The sequence below is a fragment of the Microcaecilia unicolor genome, chromosome 4 (genome assembly GCF_901765095.1).
Source record: "Microcaecilia unicolor chromosome 4, aMicUni1.1, whole genome shotgun sequence".
NCBI lineage: Eukaryota > Metazoa > Chordata > Amphibia > Gymnophiona > Siphonopidae > Microcaecilia > Microcaecilia unicolor.
Window position 1 is genome coordinate 337,897,934 of NC_044034.1, and position 15,733 is coordinate 337,913,666.

At 45.7% G+C, this 15,733-nt stretch overlaps 1 protein-coding gene across 1 annotated transcript in view; it reads left to right on the forward strand.

The window, feature by feature from the left end:
• Positions 1-15,733, forward strand: part of DHRSX (dehydrogenase/reductase X-linked) — a 319,241-nt gene that overhangs the window by 250,819 nt on the left and 52,689 nt on the right. The window contains exon 5 of the mRNA XM_030202103.1: positions 10,665-10,872. Coding sequence (XP_030057963.1) covers positions 10,665-10,872 — 208 coding nt within the window. The remainder of the gene's footprint in view (positions 1-10,664; positions 10,873-15,733) is intronic.

Below are 15,733 nucleotides of genomic sequence, written 5' to 3' on the forward strand. Positions count from 1 at the left end.
GCTACTTTAACAACTGGCTCCCAAAATGTGGGCTTGGGCCCCCTGCTGAATTATCTTTTACTTTGCTGGTGGGGAAGCTGAGCCCTGCCAGCCAAGTAAATAGACTACTGCTGCTCCCCGCTCCTTGTTTCCAGCTCTGGGCAGCAGGCTGGGACTTCTCGAGCATGTGAGAGAAGTTCCAGCATGCTGCTCAGAGCAAGACCTTGGGAGTGGTGGCAGTCCATTTATTGGCTGCCACCAAAGGTATGCCTAGCGTGCCTGCACGAAGGGAGGGAGGAGAGAGAGGCAAGTGTTGCTCCCCCACCCCACCCCGCCACCCCTGGCCCTTCCAACTGCAGAGCTGGCTACGTCCAGAGAAAGAGCCTGTTGTTAAAAATTTACCAGCACACCCCTGCTTATACTAACATATGCACTTTCCCTGCCCCACTCTTCCATATTTCCTGATCAGGTGAAGAAAACAGCAAAAGAAATATCAGCTAAAATTAGTTTCATTAGTCAGCTAGAGCAACCTCTACTACTGCTTCTTTGGCTATTTTTGATCTTATCTCCTTATTCTTTTATGTTACTGTGCGGGCTTTAAATTATTTTGAATTTTGATTTATACTGGGATGTACAGGGCACCTGAGACAATGTCCTCTTTCCTTTAAAAATGCAAAGTCATGTTATATAGATAACATGTTTTGTTTTGGGTTTTTTTACAGATGGAGCTTTAGTGCATTTCCTTTAAAGCACCCCAAAATCTGAGCATTCATAAATTATACAAGCTGCTGAAATTGCTCCCACTGGTTTATTATTCAGGGCTTGTTGTCACAACCCGCTCACAGTCAAGAGCAGATCTGGCAGCCTGCACTTCAATTTTAGTGAGAAATGGAGCTTGGCGGTGAAGTGTCTTACTGACACATTTGCATCAAAAATGAAAATAATTCACTCTTTATGTACATCTCAACTGTCTGTGTGTTTAATGGAAAAGCCACCATCATCAGCTGTTAAAAGAGGACAAGTGGAAGGGATTTTTGTAAACGATGCATTACTCAGGGTTTGCTTGTATCATTATCCACAAGTGCCATTGCTCCAGTGTTCTGGGACCCTGGTCCACAAACAGTCCCAAACATCCAATAAGAAATTATTCTATTCCCTGGACCAATGTTCAAAACCAATTATGGGTTCACCAGCAAATAGTGAATGCATATATCTTCCCTTTCATGCTGTAGGGGCTACATTTAGAGGTGCCAATAGTCAGCCAGCACAGTCTCCCCACGCTGGCACCAAGGTTTAACTTAGGCCCAGATGCACAAAGTCAATGCTAAAAGCCCCTCCCTTACCGATCCCTGGTTGCTGCTTACTGATTTTGTAAACAACGGGCATGCATGAAGGAAATTGCATGCAAATGAGCTGCTCGATGTTAGCACATTTGCATGCGATCTCCTTCCAGTCAGTTGGTCAGCTGAGCAAGCGCAGAGCAGCCAAGCGTTAAGTGTGGCTGCTCTACGCATGTCATAGACAGCTTCATACACGTAGACAAGCTCTGTGTATAATAGCTGTCTACAGCACTTGCCTGCCTGCCTGCCCACCAATCACAGCGCGTTTAGCTGATACTGGTGTCGGCTAAATGCGCTGTGATTGGTGAGAGAGACCAGGACTGTATAAATGGGTCGGGAAATGAAAAAAAAAAGTTTTCTGTCGGAGTTCAATTCTATTTCAAACAGGGACCTTTAAAAAAATGAGAAATCACTGTCTTGAAGAGACAGGCTTGTATTTTCCCCTATTCCTCCCTCCTCTTCAAGTGCTTCTGGAAGGAATAACTTCCTGCCCTACAATGCCAGCACCAGATGAGAGCAAGAGGACACAAGGGAGATTTCCAATGGGCACCGAGCAGCTCCTGAACATCAGCTTCCTTGCAGCAGCAGCCCAGCTAGGGATTAACGAGAGCTGCAGACCTCCCGTTAGATTTCCACGGTAAAGGTAGGGACTGCTTTGTGCATGGGGTCGGAAATGGCTGTGCATCGCCTTGCATGCACATTATAATAGTAATTAGCGCATTATAATAGCTTTGCATTCCGTTTTCGTTATTTGCTACCGTGACAGGAAAATGGGGGGAACTCCTTTGTGCATTTATCGTTTTACTACTTGCCCGGATTCCACTATAGGACACTAGTATAATGAAATTTTGCCTAAGGAGCTTCTGATATAAAGAATGTGCCTTGGCCCAGCAGACCGAGAGACCTCGAGGATTCCAGTGGTGTGTGGGAGAGGAAACTATAATCCCCACCAACCAAAGAGCAGACAAAAGTGCAAGAGGTCAAACATCTATATCAGCAAAATTTGCCCTTTCCTTTCTGAGCACACTACCAGAACCCTCATCCACACTCTTATCACCTCTCGCTTAGACTATTGTAACTTGCTTCTCACAGGTCTCCTACTTAGCTTTCTCTCTCCTCTTCAATCTGCTCAAAATTCTGCTGCACGACTAATATTCCGCCAGTGTCGTTATGCTCATATTAGCCCTCTCCTCATGTCACTTCACTGGCTTCCTATCCGTTTCCGCATACAATTCAAACTCCTCTTATTGACTTATAAGTGCATTCACTCTGCAGCTCCTCAGTACCTCTCCACTCTCATCTCTCCCTACATTCCTCCCCGGGAACTCCGTTCACTGGGTAAATCTCTCTTATCTGCACCCTTCTCCTCCACCGCTAACTCCAGACTCCGTTCCTTTTATCTTGCTGCACCATATGCCTGGAATAGACTTCCTGAGCCGGTACGTCAAGCTCCATCTCTGACCATCTTCAAATCTAAGCTAAAAGCCCACCTTTTTGATGCTGCTTTTAACTCCTAACCCTTATTAACTTGTTCAGAACCCTTATTTTATCATCCTCACTTTAATATTCCCTTATCTCTTGTTCGTCCTGTTTGTCTCTCCTAATTAGATTGTAAGCTCTGTCGAGCAGGGATTGTCTCTTCATGTTCAAGTGTACAGCGTTGTGTACGTCTAGTAGCGCTTTAGAAATAAGTAGTAGTAGTAGTATAAGTCTGCATTGACATGCCAACATTTAGGCCAATAGCAGCTGCAAATGTGGGCACCAAAATGTGGCACCTTAGCAAGTAACTTAACAATATTCTAGAAGTTGTCCGTGGAATTTCTGGACATGCCAATGCCTTGCCCATGTGTTGCCCCCATGAATGCCCCCTTGCACTAAGGGCTCCTTTTATAGTGCGGCAGTAAGCCCATTGCGGGCTTACCGCTCGCTAAAAAGGAAGTACTATGAGACTACCGCAGCAGCCCAGCGGTAGTTCCCACCCCCAGCGAGCGTCATATCTGTGCTCTCTAAATATTTCTCCAGTGCGTATGCTATCTTTTTTATTTTTATTTATAGCATTTATACCCCGCTCTTTCCCACTCGATAGCAGGCTCAGTGCGGCTTACAGTGTATGGGTACAAAGTGTCGCAGAGATAACACAATATATGGGTAAAAAGAATCACAAAGATAATGCGATTGTATAGAAAAGGATGGGATGAAGATAGGTGGGGGGGGGGGGGGTTAGAGGCATGTTTAATGTTAGAGGTGTGGATTTTGATCGTAAATTAAGTTGGGTCGTTTGGATAGGCTTGTTCGAAGAGGTATGTTTTCAGCAGCTTTCGGAAGCGTAGGTATTCATAGCCATAGTGTGGGCTATCAAGACATATGCATTGAGAGTTCAGGGTTTGCTTGCCACCAGAAGGCAGATCCCTGTTAGCACATTGCTGTACAGCTTATTTATTAATTCTTTTCTTTTTCTTACCGCCTTAGCATTTTTGTTGGCACTTTGTTCAAACAAAGATCTCTGCTGTCAATACTGCTAAATCAGTGAAAGCAACAGAGAAGACAACCCTATCAAAACAAGGGTTATGTGACATTAATGTTCTGCATTCTGCCATTTCATTCTGAATCTCGCTTTCTAATCCAGTCTGAAAAACACTCTGGAGAATTGTAAGTCCCAGGGCAATTTTCACAGCAAGAAGCACCAACGCTGTGTGCAAATATCGCAGGCACAAATATCCCTGCATCTGTCACACAGGCTGAGCGAAGAGGGAGAAAAAGTGGCCGTGTGCCCCCAAAATTAAATAAGCTAGGGTTTTATTGGAAAAGAAAAATGGAAATAACCTTGGCTTGGTTTACTGCTGAAGAAAGTAATCCCTACAGTAGCATTGTTGAACTTCCAAACATGAGGAAATGGATGATGCGCCATTTCAGTTGCTATTGAACAAAAAATATGTTTGCCACAGTCATTTTTTCCCCTTATATATTCATCTAGTTCTTTTAAGGGGAAAAAATGACTGTGGCAAACAGAAATATCTCTAGCATGTGAAAAGCTAAATTTTAGTTTGCCATACCCATCTCATTGCTGAGTTACATTGTACCTTGTCCAGAGTGTCTTCAGACAAATAGGCTAACATGGGGATATGGGACATCCGTCCCTCCAAAAGATTCATCCACACCTCATTCTGCCACCCCCACCCAAAAACGCTGCTGTTCACTGAATGCATTTAGCAGATCAAGCCATAATTATATAGGGCACAACTTTAGAAACAAAAGGCCACAGCTTTATTTACTGTACAGAAATAGAAATGTTGAGAGACCTTTTCACCTGAGCTAAAGCTTAGCAAAATATAATGGGCCCGATATTCAGCTGGCAGCAATCAGCATTTGCTGACCGCTGCTGGCATTATACCGGAAATTCAGTGCTGGACCATGTCCGGACTTTGGCATTGTTTTTCTGGGTATACAGAGTCGGCCATCTGAGTAGCTGGTTTCAGCTTGGGCACTAACCAGGCATTTTCACTGGCACTATCCCGTTAAATGCCCAGTTAGCCCGGGCCAGGCAATTTAAATGGCTAGGAGCTTCTCCTGGCCATTTAAATCATTTTGAATATTGAGTCCAGTGTTCAGTGGTCCAGGCAGAACTGGACACCATGGTTAGCTAGATAGGCCACATTCAATATCTGGTGCAATAATCCATGCTGTCCCAGAGTGAACCCCATCATGCTCCTAGGTAGGGCCTACAGAGCTGGATATGGACCTCCACACCACACAGCCAGCCTCATTCGACACCGCCTGGTGCAAAATAAGTCTTTCACCTCCCCAAAGACTTCACGAAAAAGTGTGAGTGACCACCATCTACAACAGACATGTCAAGTCACATGAATTCGGCATGTGACACACACAGTTGGGCCCCTTATCCAGATCACATGCATTGGTTCCCTCCTTGCACCCTAGTGATCTGACTCTCTTCCCGTGCGAGTCTGCCATTGTCTCATCTCTCTCTCTCTCTCCTCTCCCTCGTTCCAGCATCTCCTTATAAGATTCAAACCCTATGCAAGACATGTTCTAAGACTGAGTAACCTCCTCTCTCTTCCCCACCCCCCCCTCCAAATAGCTTTGAATTTTTTTATTGCTGACAGAGGTTTATTGCTCTTTGCATGTCCCTGAAGTGGTTGGCAAGGGATGTGCTGGTCTTAAACTGATTTTTGCCCTTGCTCTATGCTGATCTCCCCCCCATCCCAACTACTATAGCAAGGGTTAGTAAATTTGAGAGACTGAGATCATACTCTATATACAGTCTTAGAAGTGATGTTCATGACCATCATGATATGTGAAAAATTAGCTATTAGAAACATTGCCCCCGAAGAGCCTACACAAGTTTCATAAAAGGCCCAACACAACAATTCTCATAGCACCTTAGTATAGGGAATGACATAGGGGCAAAGTTTGACCCCCATCCCCGCCCCATCCTCGTGGGTTCTGTCTCCATCCTCACCCCGTCCCCATGGGTTCTGTCTCTGTTCCCACCCCATCCCCACAAGTTCTGTCTCCGTCCCCGCCCCATCCCCACAGGCTCTGTCTTCATCCCGTCCCCATGGGCTCTGTCCTCATCTACAGAAGCCTTGAACACTTATGATTTTATATTTAAATCTTTTTGTTAACGTATAAAAAGGAACAATATGATGTGCAACTGCTATAAATTAGAAATAGAAAACAATAATAGCAATGAGCAACTGTAATAACCCTCCTTCCCACCACCACCCTCTACCCTTCCAACTAGAAAATGACATGGGGACAAAGTTTGTTCCCATCCCTGTGGGCTCTGTCTCCATCTCCGTCCTGTCCCCATTGGATCTGTCCGCGTCCCCGCGAGCTCTGTCTCCATCCCCGCGGTTACTGCGGTTCCCTGTCCCCGTGGCATTCTCTACCTTAGTGGCCTCAACAGAGCTGTCTCCCTCAAGTTATGACCCTGTGTAAGGTTTGAATATTTTCATCACTAGTCACACAGAACTGTTGCTGTGACAGTCCCCCAATCCTGAAACTGTTAGCCCTGAAAGGATGGAAATTGAGCAGTGTTTATTTTCCACTTTAGGCCTTCCAGTGCCTATGCAGGATATACTGGTTGTGGCAAGGAGTAGCCTAGTGGTTAATGCAGCAGACTTTGATGCTAGGGAACTGGATTCAATTCCCACTGCAACTCCTTGTGACTCTGGGCAAATCACTCAACCCTCCATTGCCCCAGATACAAATAAGTACCTGTATATACTATGGAAACCGCCTTGAAGTAATTGCAAAAACCACAGAAAGGTGGTATATCAAGTCCCCCTTCCCCTTCCCATCTATCAAGTGTAGCTATGCTGTGCCATCTCTATAAACTAGAGCTACAAGCATCCTCCCATCGGAGTACATCTTGGCACTCATCAGTAAGCTCCTCGCTTCAAAATATTCAATAATTTATGGACAACTGTTTTCATACCACACCACCACTGCAGAGATCTCCTGTGCCCTTGGACTTTTATGTTGTTGTTAACTCTCGTATAAGGCCACATTTTGAGCTAATGGGAGTCCAGTTCACTTGAACATGTGACCTGTTCTTTCTAGAAGCAGTTACTTCAGCTAGAAGGAAAAGCGGACTTCACAAGTCTTTGTTACTTGTGAGCTGTATGTTGTACTCAATTTCATTACCACAGAATAGTTCTTCATACTCATCCTAAGTTTTTACCAAAGATAGTCATGTCTTTGCACGTCAGTGAGGAAAGAAGTTTCCTATGTTTTGCCCTAAATGACCTAAGAATTGGCAGGAGAAACCCTTCAAACTCTCTGGGCTTTAAACAGGCTCTCACTCACAGCTCTTTGCAAATCAGAGCCAATGCCGCTACTGTAACCCTCCTGAAATCTGCATCACTGGCAGGGCTTTTTTTTGAGGGGGTACTCGGGTGATACTGAATACCGGCATCTTTTCCATTGTCTGCTAAAATTGACCCATGGTCCCCAAGTTTCAATGAAAGAGTTCAGGCTCTACACACCAATTCTGCCTTGTCATAGATTCTGTGACTGGTTGCAGGGGGCCTGGCTATTGTGGAGTGGGTCCCTCAGTGATCACCCCACCCCTGAAAGGTGGCCTGTCATTTGAGTACCGGCACCTTTTTTGCTAAAAAAAAAAAAAACGAACTGGTCATTGGATACCATATACATAACAGCAACTTGGTGCTGTCGTGAAAAATTCACCTCCCACTACTGCTTGGACCAGTCTGTAATCAAAGACAGTGCATTCTGCTGAGCTGTGCTGGCCACAGTGGCGTAGGAAGTGGGGGCGGTGGGGCGGTCCGCCCCGGGTGCACGCCACTGGGGGGTGTCGGCTCCACTGGTTCACTGCTCCCTCTGCCCCGGAACAGGTTACTTCCTGTTCCGGGGCAGAGAGAGCAGGGAACCAGCGGAGCCGACGCAGCTCCCAGCGACATGCACTTGGGGCAGGTCGGCCCGCCCCCCGCTTTTGTATGGCAGTAAGAATGCGCTCCGGAGGGGGGGGTGCCGTGCTGCACCCGGAGGGGGGGGGGTGCGCAGCGGCGACTCACCCCGGGTGTCAGCCGCCCTCGCTACAGCACTGGCTGGCCAACCTCTCTTTTTAACATTGACAACTTTTGCATCTTTCTTTAAGAATGGGCTGCTCCTGGACAATGAACAAATTATAGTTCAATTGGCAACCCTGATTCAATCCTGCCTATGGATGAGAATGCGATGTTTCTCACCTGTAACAGATGTTTTCCATATAATTCCACTTTCCCGAGATTTGCATTCCTTCTTAAGCTATAGAACTGAAGAGCTGAGGAAACTGCTGTGAGAAGAAGGGCCATGAAGGCTCAGCTCTTGACACTAGTTCTGTTAGAGCTGTTCCTTTCCAATGCTGTCGGATGACATTACCTTTCCACCTGGATACCCGATCAATCCTGCTAAGGAAACACATCTTGCAGGCAAGAAACAATGCTTTGCCATGTCGTACTGGTCCAGTCATCAGCAGAGGCGTCCATGATGGGTATGGCCAGTTCAAGGCGAGAACCAGGGGAGGCACTGGCCTGGCTCAAGGTGCCAAAACTCAAGGGTACCAAAAGCCTGCCTCACCAGCTTGGCCTTTACAGTGGTGAGAGCATGTTTTGCTCATGCTGCTGTGCTCAACTCTCCGTATGGCCACCGGTACCGCTGGAGATTTAAATGTGAGAACAGGTACTTCCTCTTCTCGCATTTAAACTTATACCAGGGGAAGGGGCAGGGAGGCACCGATGCCGTAGTCCCTTGAGCCAGCACTGCTGAGAAGTTTGGTTGTTAAGAAAAATTCCTGCTTCTCTGAGTGGCCTTACACTGTGAGTGTAAGGTTCTTTGAGTTTGTCCTATTCTGAGATATGTCATCCTCACCACACACTCCAGTGAAAATACCCTCCTATTTTTCAGCACTTCTTAATCAGTGCTTTAAGACAGGAATTCTGCTTCTGTTGCTGTACCAGGCCTAAGGAGTGTTAGACAATGGGATGCAGCAAATATGTGAAGCATCTGATACCATGAAAATCCCCCTCCTTCACTGCCTTAAACTGTTCTGTCTGTGGTTTATCTGCCATCCTGCAGCATTCCCTTATTTCTACTAAGATATGGACCCATTTATAGCTATCATATCATCTACTACCTGGGATGCACATTCCATCAGTACCCTCTTCCTGATGCACTCCTCTTATACCTAATTTGTCTAGACTCATCCAGTAGAGAGCACCGGTCTTGACATCCAGAGGTGGCCAGTTCAAATCCCACTGCTGCTGCTTGTGATCTTGGGCCTAGGGTTACCATATTTGGTCCCCCGCAAAAGAGGACACATACCCTGCCCCCACCACACCCCTCCCCACCCCCTTTCACACACCACCCCACCCCCTGTCACATTATTGCCCCACTCCTTCCCCCCCCCCCCCCGTCACACCCCCCCTAAGGGTGTCCTATCCTCCCCTTACCTTACCTTACTCTACTGCCCTGGTGGTCTAGTGGCCTCTTTGGGGCAGGAAAGAGCCCCCCCCCCTCTTCTTTCCTACTCACAGCGCTGCCCTGCATTCTGTTCCCCTTGCAATGCTGAGTGCTGACGGTCCCGGCGACAATTCAAAATGGCCACTGAGAGTTGAAGCGGCCTCGTGAGACTTCTGCAGAAGTCTCTCGAGGCCACTTCAACTCTCGGCGGCCATTTTGAATTGGCGCCGGGACCGTCAGCATTGCAAGGGGAACAGAATGAAGGTGCTCTGGGCAGGAAAGAGGGGGCTCTTTCCTGCCCCAAAGAGGTCACTATAACACCAGGGCAGTAGAGTAAGATAAGGGTAGGGGACTAGGATAGGACACCATTAGACCAGCCTACCCAATTGTCCGGGCAGGCTGGCAAAACCCACCCAGTTGCCCAGCCATGTCCTCAAAAAGAAGACATGTCCGGGTAAAACCGGACGTATGGTAACCCTACTTGGGCCAAGTCACTTAACCCTCCATTACCTCAGGTACAAAATTAGTTTGTGAGCCCTCCAGGGACAGGGAAATACCCAATGTACCTGAATGAAACTCACCTTGAGCTACTACTAAGAAACAGGCCTGAGTAAAAGCCAAATAAATAAAAAAAAATAGTTGACCATCTATTTGAAATGGTTGAAGCTGTACCCTCATTAAATGAAGAACAGGTAGTATAAATAAGAGAAACAGCAAAGCATTACTTTCTCTTAGTTATACTACCTGCTACCACATTTGCTTATTTCCGATCTGACGAAGAAGGGCAACCTTCGAAACAGAGCCGTAGCGAGGGGAGCTGACACCCGGGGCGGGTCGCCGCTGCGCACCCCCCCCCCCCCCGGGTGCAGCACGGCGCACCCTCCTCCCGCTGGAGCGCACCCCCCCTGAGCGCATACCTCCCCCCCCCACCGGAGCGCATACCTGCGGCGAGGGACGGGCGGGAGGGACGGGCGGGAGGGCCGATCTGCCCCGACTGCACGTTGCTGGGGTGTGCCGGCTCCGCGCTGGTTCACTGCTCTCTCTGTCCCGGAACAGGAAGTAACCTTATGTTATGTTATGTTTTCCTGTATTGAGAAGGTGACAGTTATTGTGAAAATAAATTGTTTTACTGTTTCTTGTTTAAAAGAATGCCCGTTTTAGTAGTTCTGTTCTTTGTTTTTTTCTTTCATATCTTGGCAGCTACCACTATTTCAGTGGCTTGCTTTCTTTCTTTTTATTTACCGCCTTTTAGTGTTGCAACTAATGAGGAAAGCATACACGAGACAGGAAGCAGTGTGAAAATGTATTATTTCTCTAACACATTTCCAATGATAATCTGGGATTTTGCTTTATCTGCTTTAGCTGGCGTGATGCTGGTCCCTAAAAGAAAGACCGTGGATGGGTTTGAGGAACATTTTGGGTTGAATTACCTGGGGCATTTCCTATTGACAAATCTTCTCCTGGAGACTCTGAAGGAGTCGGGAAGGCAGGACTGCGATGCTCGAGTGCTTACAGTATCCTCAGCCACCCATTATGTAGCAGAGCTTCAACTCCATGAGTTGCAAAACAGGTACAAATACCTCTTACTGTTTTATTTTTGACAGCTGTAGCATGGGGAGATTAAAAGCAGCGACATACAATCTGCTATTAACTACCTGCTGTGATTATCTTCAACAAGCACACTCAAACAATTATTACTGCCATTGGTATGGTATAATACCTCTAGAAATTGGGTGCCTTTGTGCAGATCCTGCTGTCGCAAAGATCTAATGGCATCAGTTTAAATATTGTGTCTCTTCTATCATTATTTATTTTTCCAGTCTGGTTGCAGAAATCTTGTAGGAGTATTCAGTGAATGCTTTATAATTTGGAAAAGCTGCAAACCTGACAGACTTGCACTGTGCATACAGTGTTTCAATCCTTTAGAATAGATAATAGGTGACAAATAAAAAGATAAAGATCATTAATAGCTGTGTAAGGAAGAGAGTGCTACTGTTATATTCTTTCCATTATGATTGTTATTATTTCTCATAATAGCTGTGCCATTTATTGCTTAAGGAGAAGTTATGTCTTATCTGCTAGTTTTCTTACCTTCAGTTTCATCAGACTAGTCCAGCACCTGTGGGTTATGACTGTCAACCAGTAGATGGAGACAGAAAATCAATCACCGTGAGGCTTGCCCTACTAGGGCACCCTGCGTACTCACCTCCTCTATATTTTGATAATAAAGCAATGGACACAGTAGCCCTCTCCTGCACCAAATCGCTATTCTTTAGAAAAATCATCTTTTTTCAAACCGGAAACAGCAAGACAATCTAACCCCCCTGTTTACTAAGGCACGCTAGGGGCTGCCATGTCAGCATTGCTGCACAGCAACTGCTAGCACGGCATAGTAAATGGGGGTAAATTTGAATAAAGAAAGAAGAATAAAATAGGGAGGGAAACTGGCCTAGTGAGATTCAAGGAAAAAAAAATGATTGAGGTATTATAATAATAGAGAAAGGTGTAAGTCAAGGTACAATATACCGGTTATATTATTGTAATTCGCTTTGGGCTGTTACAGGGATTGGGTGGAATATAAATGATTAGATTAGATCAGATCAGTAAGAAAGTACAGTAAAGTCTCAATTATCCAACCTAAACGGGACCGACCCATTGTCAGATAAGTGAAAAGTCAGATAATACAGAAAACAATGGTAATCCTTCAAACAATATAGAAACAAAGGCAGTAAAAGCAGGGTCCTGGCTCACAATGGTGCTATTTTGTGGTAAATGTAGGGTCCCAGGTTTGGAAAACAGAAAGAGAAGCTGCATGACGTTACCGCGCGGGGGGATCCTGTCAGATATGCCGGATGGTCAGATAATCGAGATTGTACTGTATGAGGCCGAAATGCAGCAGGATGGTATCCAGACAGCTCTTTACAAGATGTTCGGTGGATTTGACCGGAAGTCTGACTGTTAAATTAGATCAGGTCAAACTAGGCTGCTGAAATAGCAAGGTCAGTTTTTCCAGTAGTCCGACTTAACCACTTAAGTTTAACTGGATGGTGTAAGTAATTTAGTACTATCTGGCTAAACTTTGATTGTACCCCTAGCGTGCTTCAAACTTTTATACCCAGATAAATATTGTCCAGTTAACAAGTTAGCCAAGCAAAATCTTTCAGCCTATGGGAGGAGAAATTTAAAAAGCTCAGAGAACTCCTGAAGTTACCCAGACACATCTTTTGGATATTGGTCTTTATGGGGCTCAGTATTCAGTGGGATGACAACTGCATAAAGATGAGCAGAAAACTTTTCTGATTAGTTTCATGTGGAAATTCAACCATATTATCTGTTTGTCAGACCATCAACTATGTAGTTCCAAGTTATCTGTTTAAGAGGGGAAGTTATCAGTTTGAATGGTAACCCATGTTGATAACTTCCCCCTTAGTGTGAAGAGTGTCAGTCTCTGGTAAGAAGAGCTGATATTGTGATGTCATATTGCCTCATTCCACCAATGCCAAAGAGCCAACCTCATCAGTGATGTCACAATGGCTTCATTGCCCTATACTTGGCTCACGTTTATTACATAGAGCAGCGATTGCAATTTCTAGAGACATTTCCTTTTACTTTAATTACGGGGGGGGGGGGGGGGGGGGGGGGGGTGGAGTTATCAACAAGGCCTGCCTTGTTTTTACTGTTATTCCCAGTTATCCCAACTCTGGAATGCTCTACCCAGACACATTCGGTCAATTAGTGAATATCTTCCCTTTAGGAAACTATTGAAAACCCATCTATTCAAACAGGTTTACCCGAATGACATACCATAAGCAACCATAAGCAATCCATCTATTTACCGGTTCAACTAATTATTAACTACAATGACTCAGAAAATATATCCTACCAACCTTATTACCCTCCATGCTCTTCCCAATTTCTCCTTTATTGCCCCACCTCCTTACCTATCCCTATCCTCTCTCTCACACCTCTTCTATCCCATTTACTCCTTGTTCATTTGTCCTATCACATACCTCCTTTGTTGATTCTGATACTACAGATTGTATTCTCTTGTTACTATGTAAGCCGCATTGAGCCTGCGATGAGTGGGAAAGCGCGGGGTATAAATGTAATAAATAAATAAATAAATATTCAATGCTAGGCCATGTATTGGTCCCAGCATTGGATATCCAGGCATATGTGGACAGAAAACATTTATGTGCTTAAGTGCAATATTCAACGTAATATGTTGCCAAAGGATATAGTGAAAGCAGTTAGTATAGCCTGCTGTATAAGGGGTTTGGATAAGTTCATAGAGGGAAAGTCCTTAGACCTTTATTAGCCAGGTAGATTGGAAAAAACACTGCATATCCCTGAATATGAGTAAGAAGGATTTGGATCTATTCTTTGTGATCCTGCTGGCTAGTAGGATCCCAGTTGTGCATGCCATAATAACATCGAGACTGGATTACTGCAATGTACTGTACAATGGTAGGGCCTCCACCAGCTCCAATTGATTCAGAATGCTGCAGCAAGGCTCATAGAAGGTTGCAAGTGATGTGACCACATCACACCATTTTTGCAAAATCTTCATTGGCTACCAGTATAACACAGGACTAAGTATAAAACTCTATGTCTGATCTTCAAGGCCCTTAAAGGAAATGGCCCTGAGGACCTGAAGGAATAGGGTGATCTTCTACACACTGCCTAGGACACTAACCAGCTTATTTTCGAAGGAGATCGCCGGCCATCTTCCGATACAAATCGGGAGATGGCCGGCCATCTCTTGAAGCCGGCCAAATCGGTATAATCGAAAGCCAATTTTTGCCGGCTTCAACTGCGTTCCGTCGTGGGGCCGGTGAAACTTCAAGGGGGCGTGTCAGCACGGTAGTGAAGGCAGGACGGGGGCGGGACATGGGCATGTGTTGAGATGGCTGGCTTCGCCCGATAATTGAAAAAAGAAAGCCGGCCTTGACGAGCATTTCGCCGGCTTTACGTGGTCCCTTTTTTTTTCAGGTCCAAGTCCCAAAAAAGTGCCTGAACTAACCAGATGACCACCGGAGGGAATCGGGGATCACCTCCCCTGACTCCCCCAGTGGTCACCAACCCCCTCCCACCCTCAAAAAAACAACTTTAAAAACTTTTTTTGCCAGCCTCTATGCCAGCCTCAAATGTCATACTCAGGTCCATCGCAGCAGTATACAGGTCCCTGGAGCAGGTTTAGTGGGTGCAGTGGACTTCAGGCAGGCGGACCCAGGCCCATCCCCTCCCCCTACCTGTTACACTTGTGGTGGAAAATGGGAGCCCTTCAAAACCCACTCGAAACCCACTGTACCCACATGTAGGTGCCCCCCTTCACCCCTTAGGACTATGGTAGTGGTGTATAGTTGTGGGGAGTGGGGGTTTCGGGGGCTCAGCACCCAAGGTAAGGGAGCTATGCACCTGGGAGCTATTTTAATTTTTTTTTTTACTTTTTAGAAGTGCCCCCTCGGGTGCCCAGTTGGTGTCCTGGCATGTGAGGGGGACCAGTGCACTACGAATCCTGGCCTCTCCCACAACCAAATGCCTTGGATTTGGCTGGGTTTGAGATGGCCAGCTTCGGTTTCCATTATGGGCAAAAACCGAGGCTGCCCCCGGCCATCTCTGACATTTGGGCGGCCCCAACAAAAGATGGCCAGCCATCTTTTTCGAAAATACGGTTGGCTCCACCCCTTCACCCCGGAGATGGCCGGCCATGGAGATGGACGTCCCCGTTCGAAAATGCCCCTCTAAGGTCTTCTCAAGGATTATCACTAACCACACCCTCTCCAAAAGACATTATATGATGTGATACCCGCAAGCAAGCCTTCTCCTGAGTAGCCCCCACACTCTGGAATGCACTCTCTGAAAGGCTCCACTTAACACAAGACTATCTCTACTTCAGGAAACAGGTGAAAGCTTGGCTCTGCAACCAGGCCTTTAATGGAAGAAGTTACTAACTTGTTAGTCTCACTCACACACACAAGGGCTTCACATACTGCTCCAGGACATGTTTATCCACTCCTACCCTAGCTGAGAAAATATTTAACCATTTCTCTGACCTCATGTGTAACTTTCTTTAAATTAGTCACCTTACTTTCTAACTCTTCTTACTCTCTTACCATCTTTGCTTATACCCTTGACTGTCAATTAAAATGTTCTATTACATATTGTGTTGACATTGTAAGTAGTATACTATGCCATACTTTGTATTGTTATTTGAATATTTTTACTGCTGTAATTGCCTATATTGCTCATGTTTGATCTATTCTTACTGTACACCACCTTGAGTGAATTCCTTCAAAAAGGTGGTAAATAAATCCTAAACAATAAATGAATGAATGAATACCTTTGACCTGGATTTGCCATGGTCAGAAATATGATGCTGGGCTTGACAGACCCCTGATCTGAACCCAGTATACTTCTTTTGTCCTTAC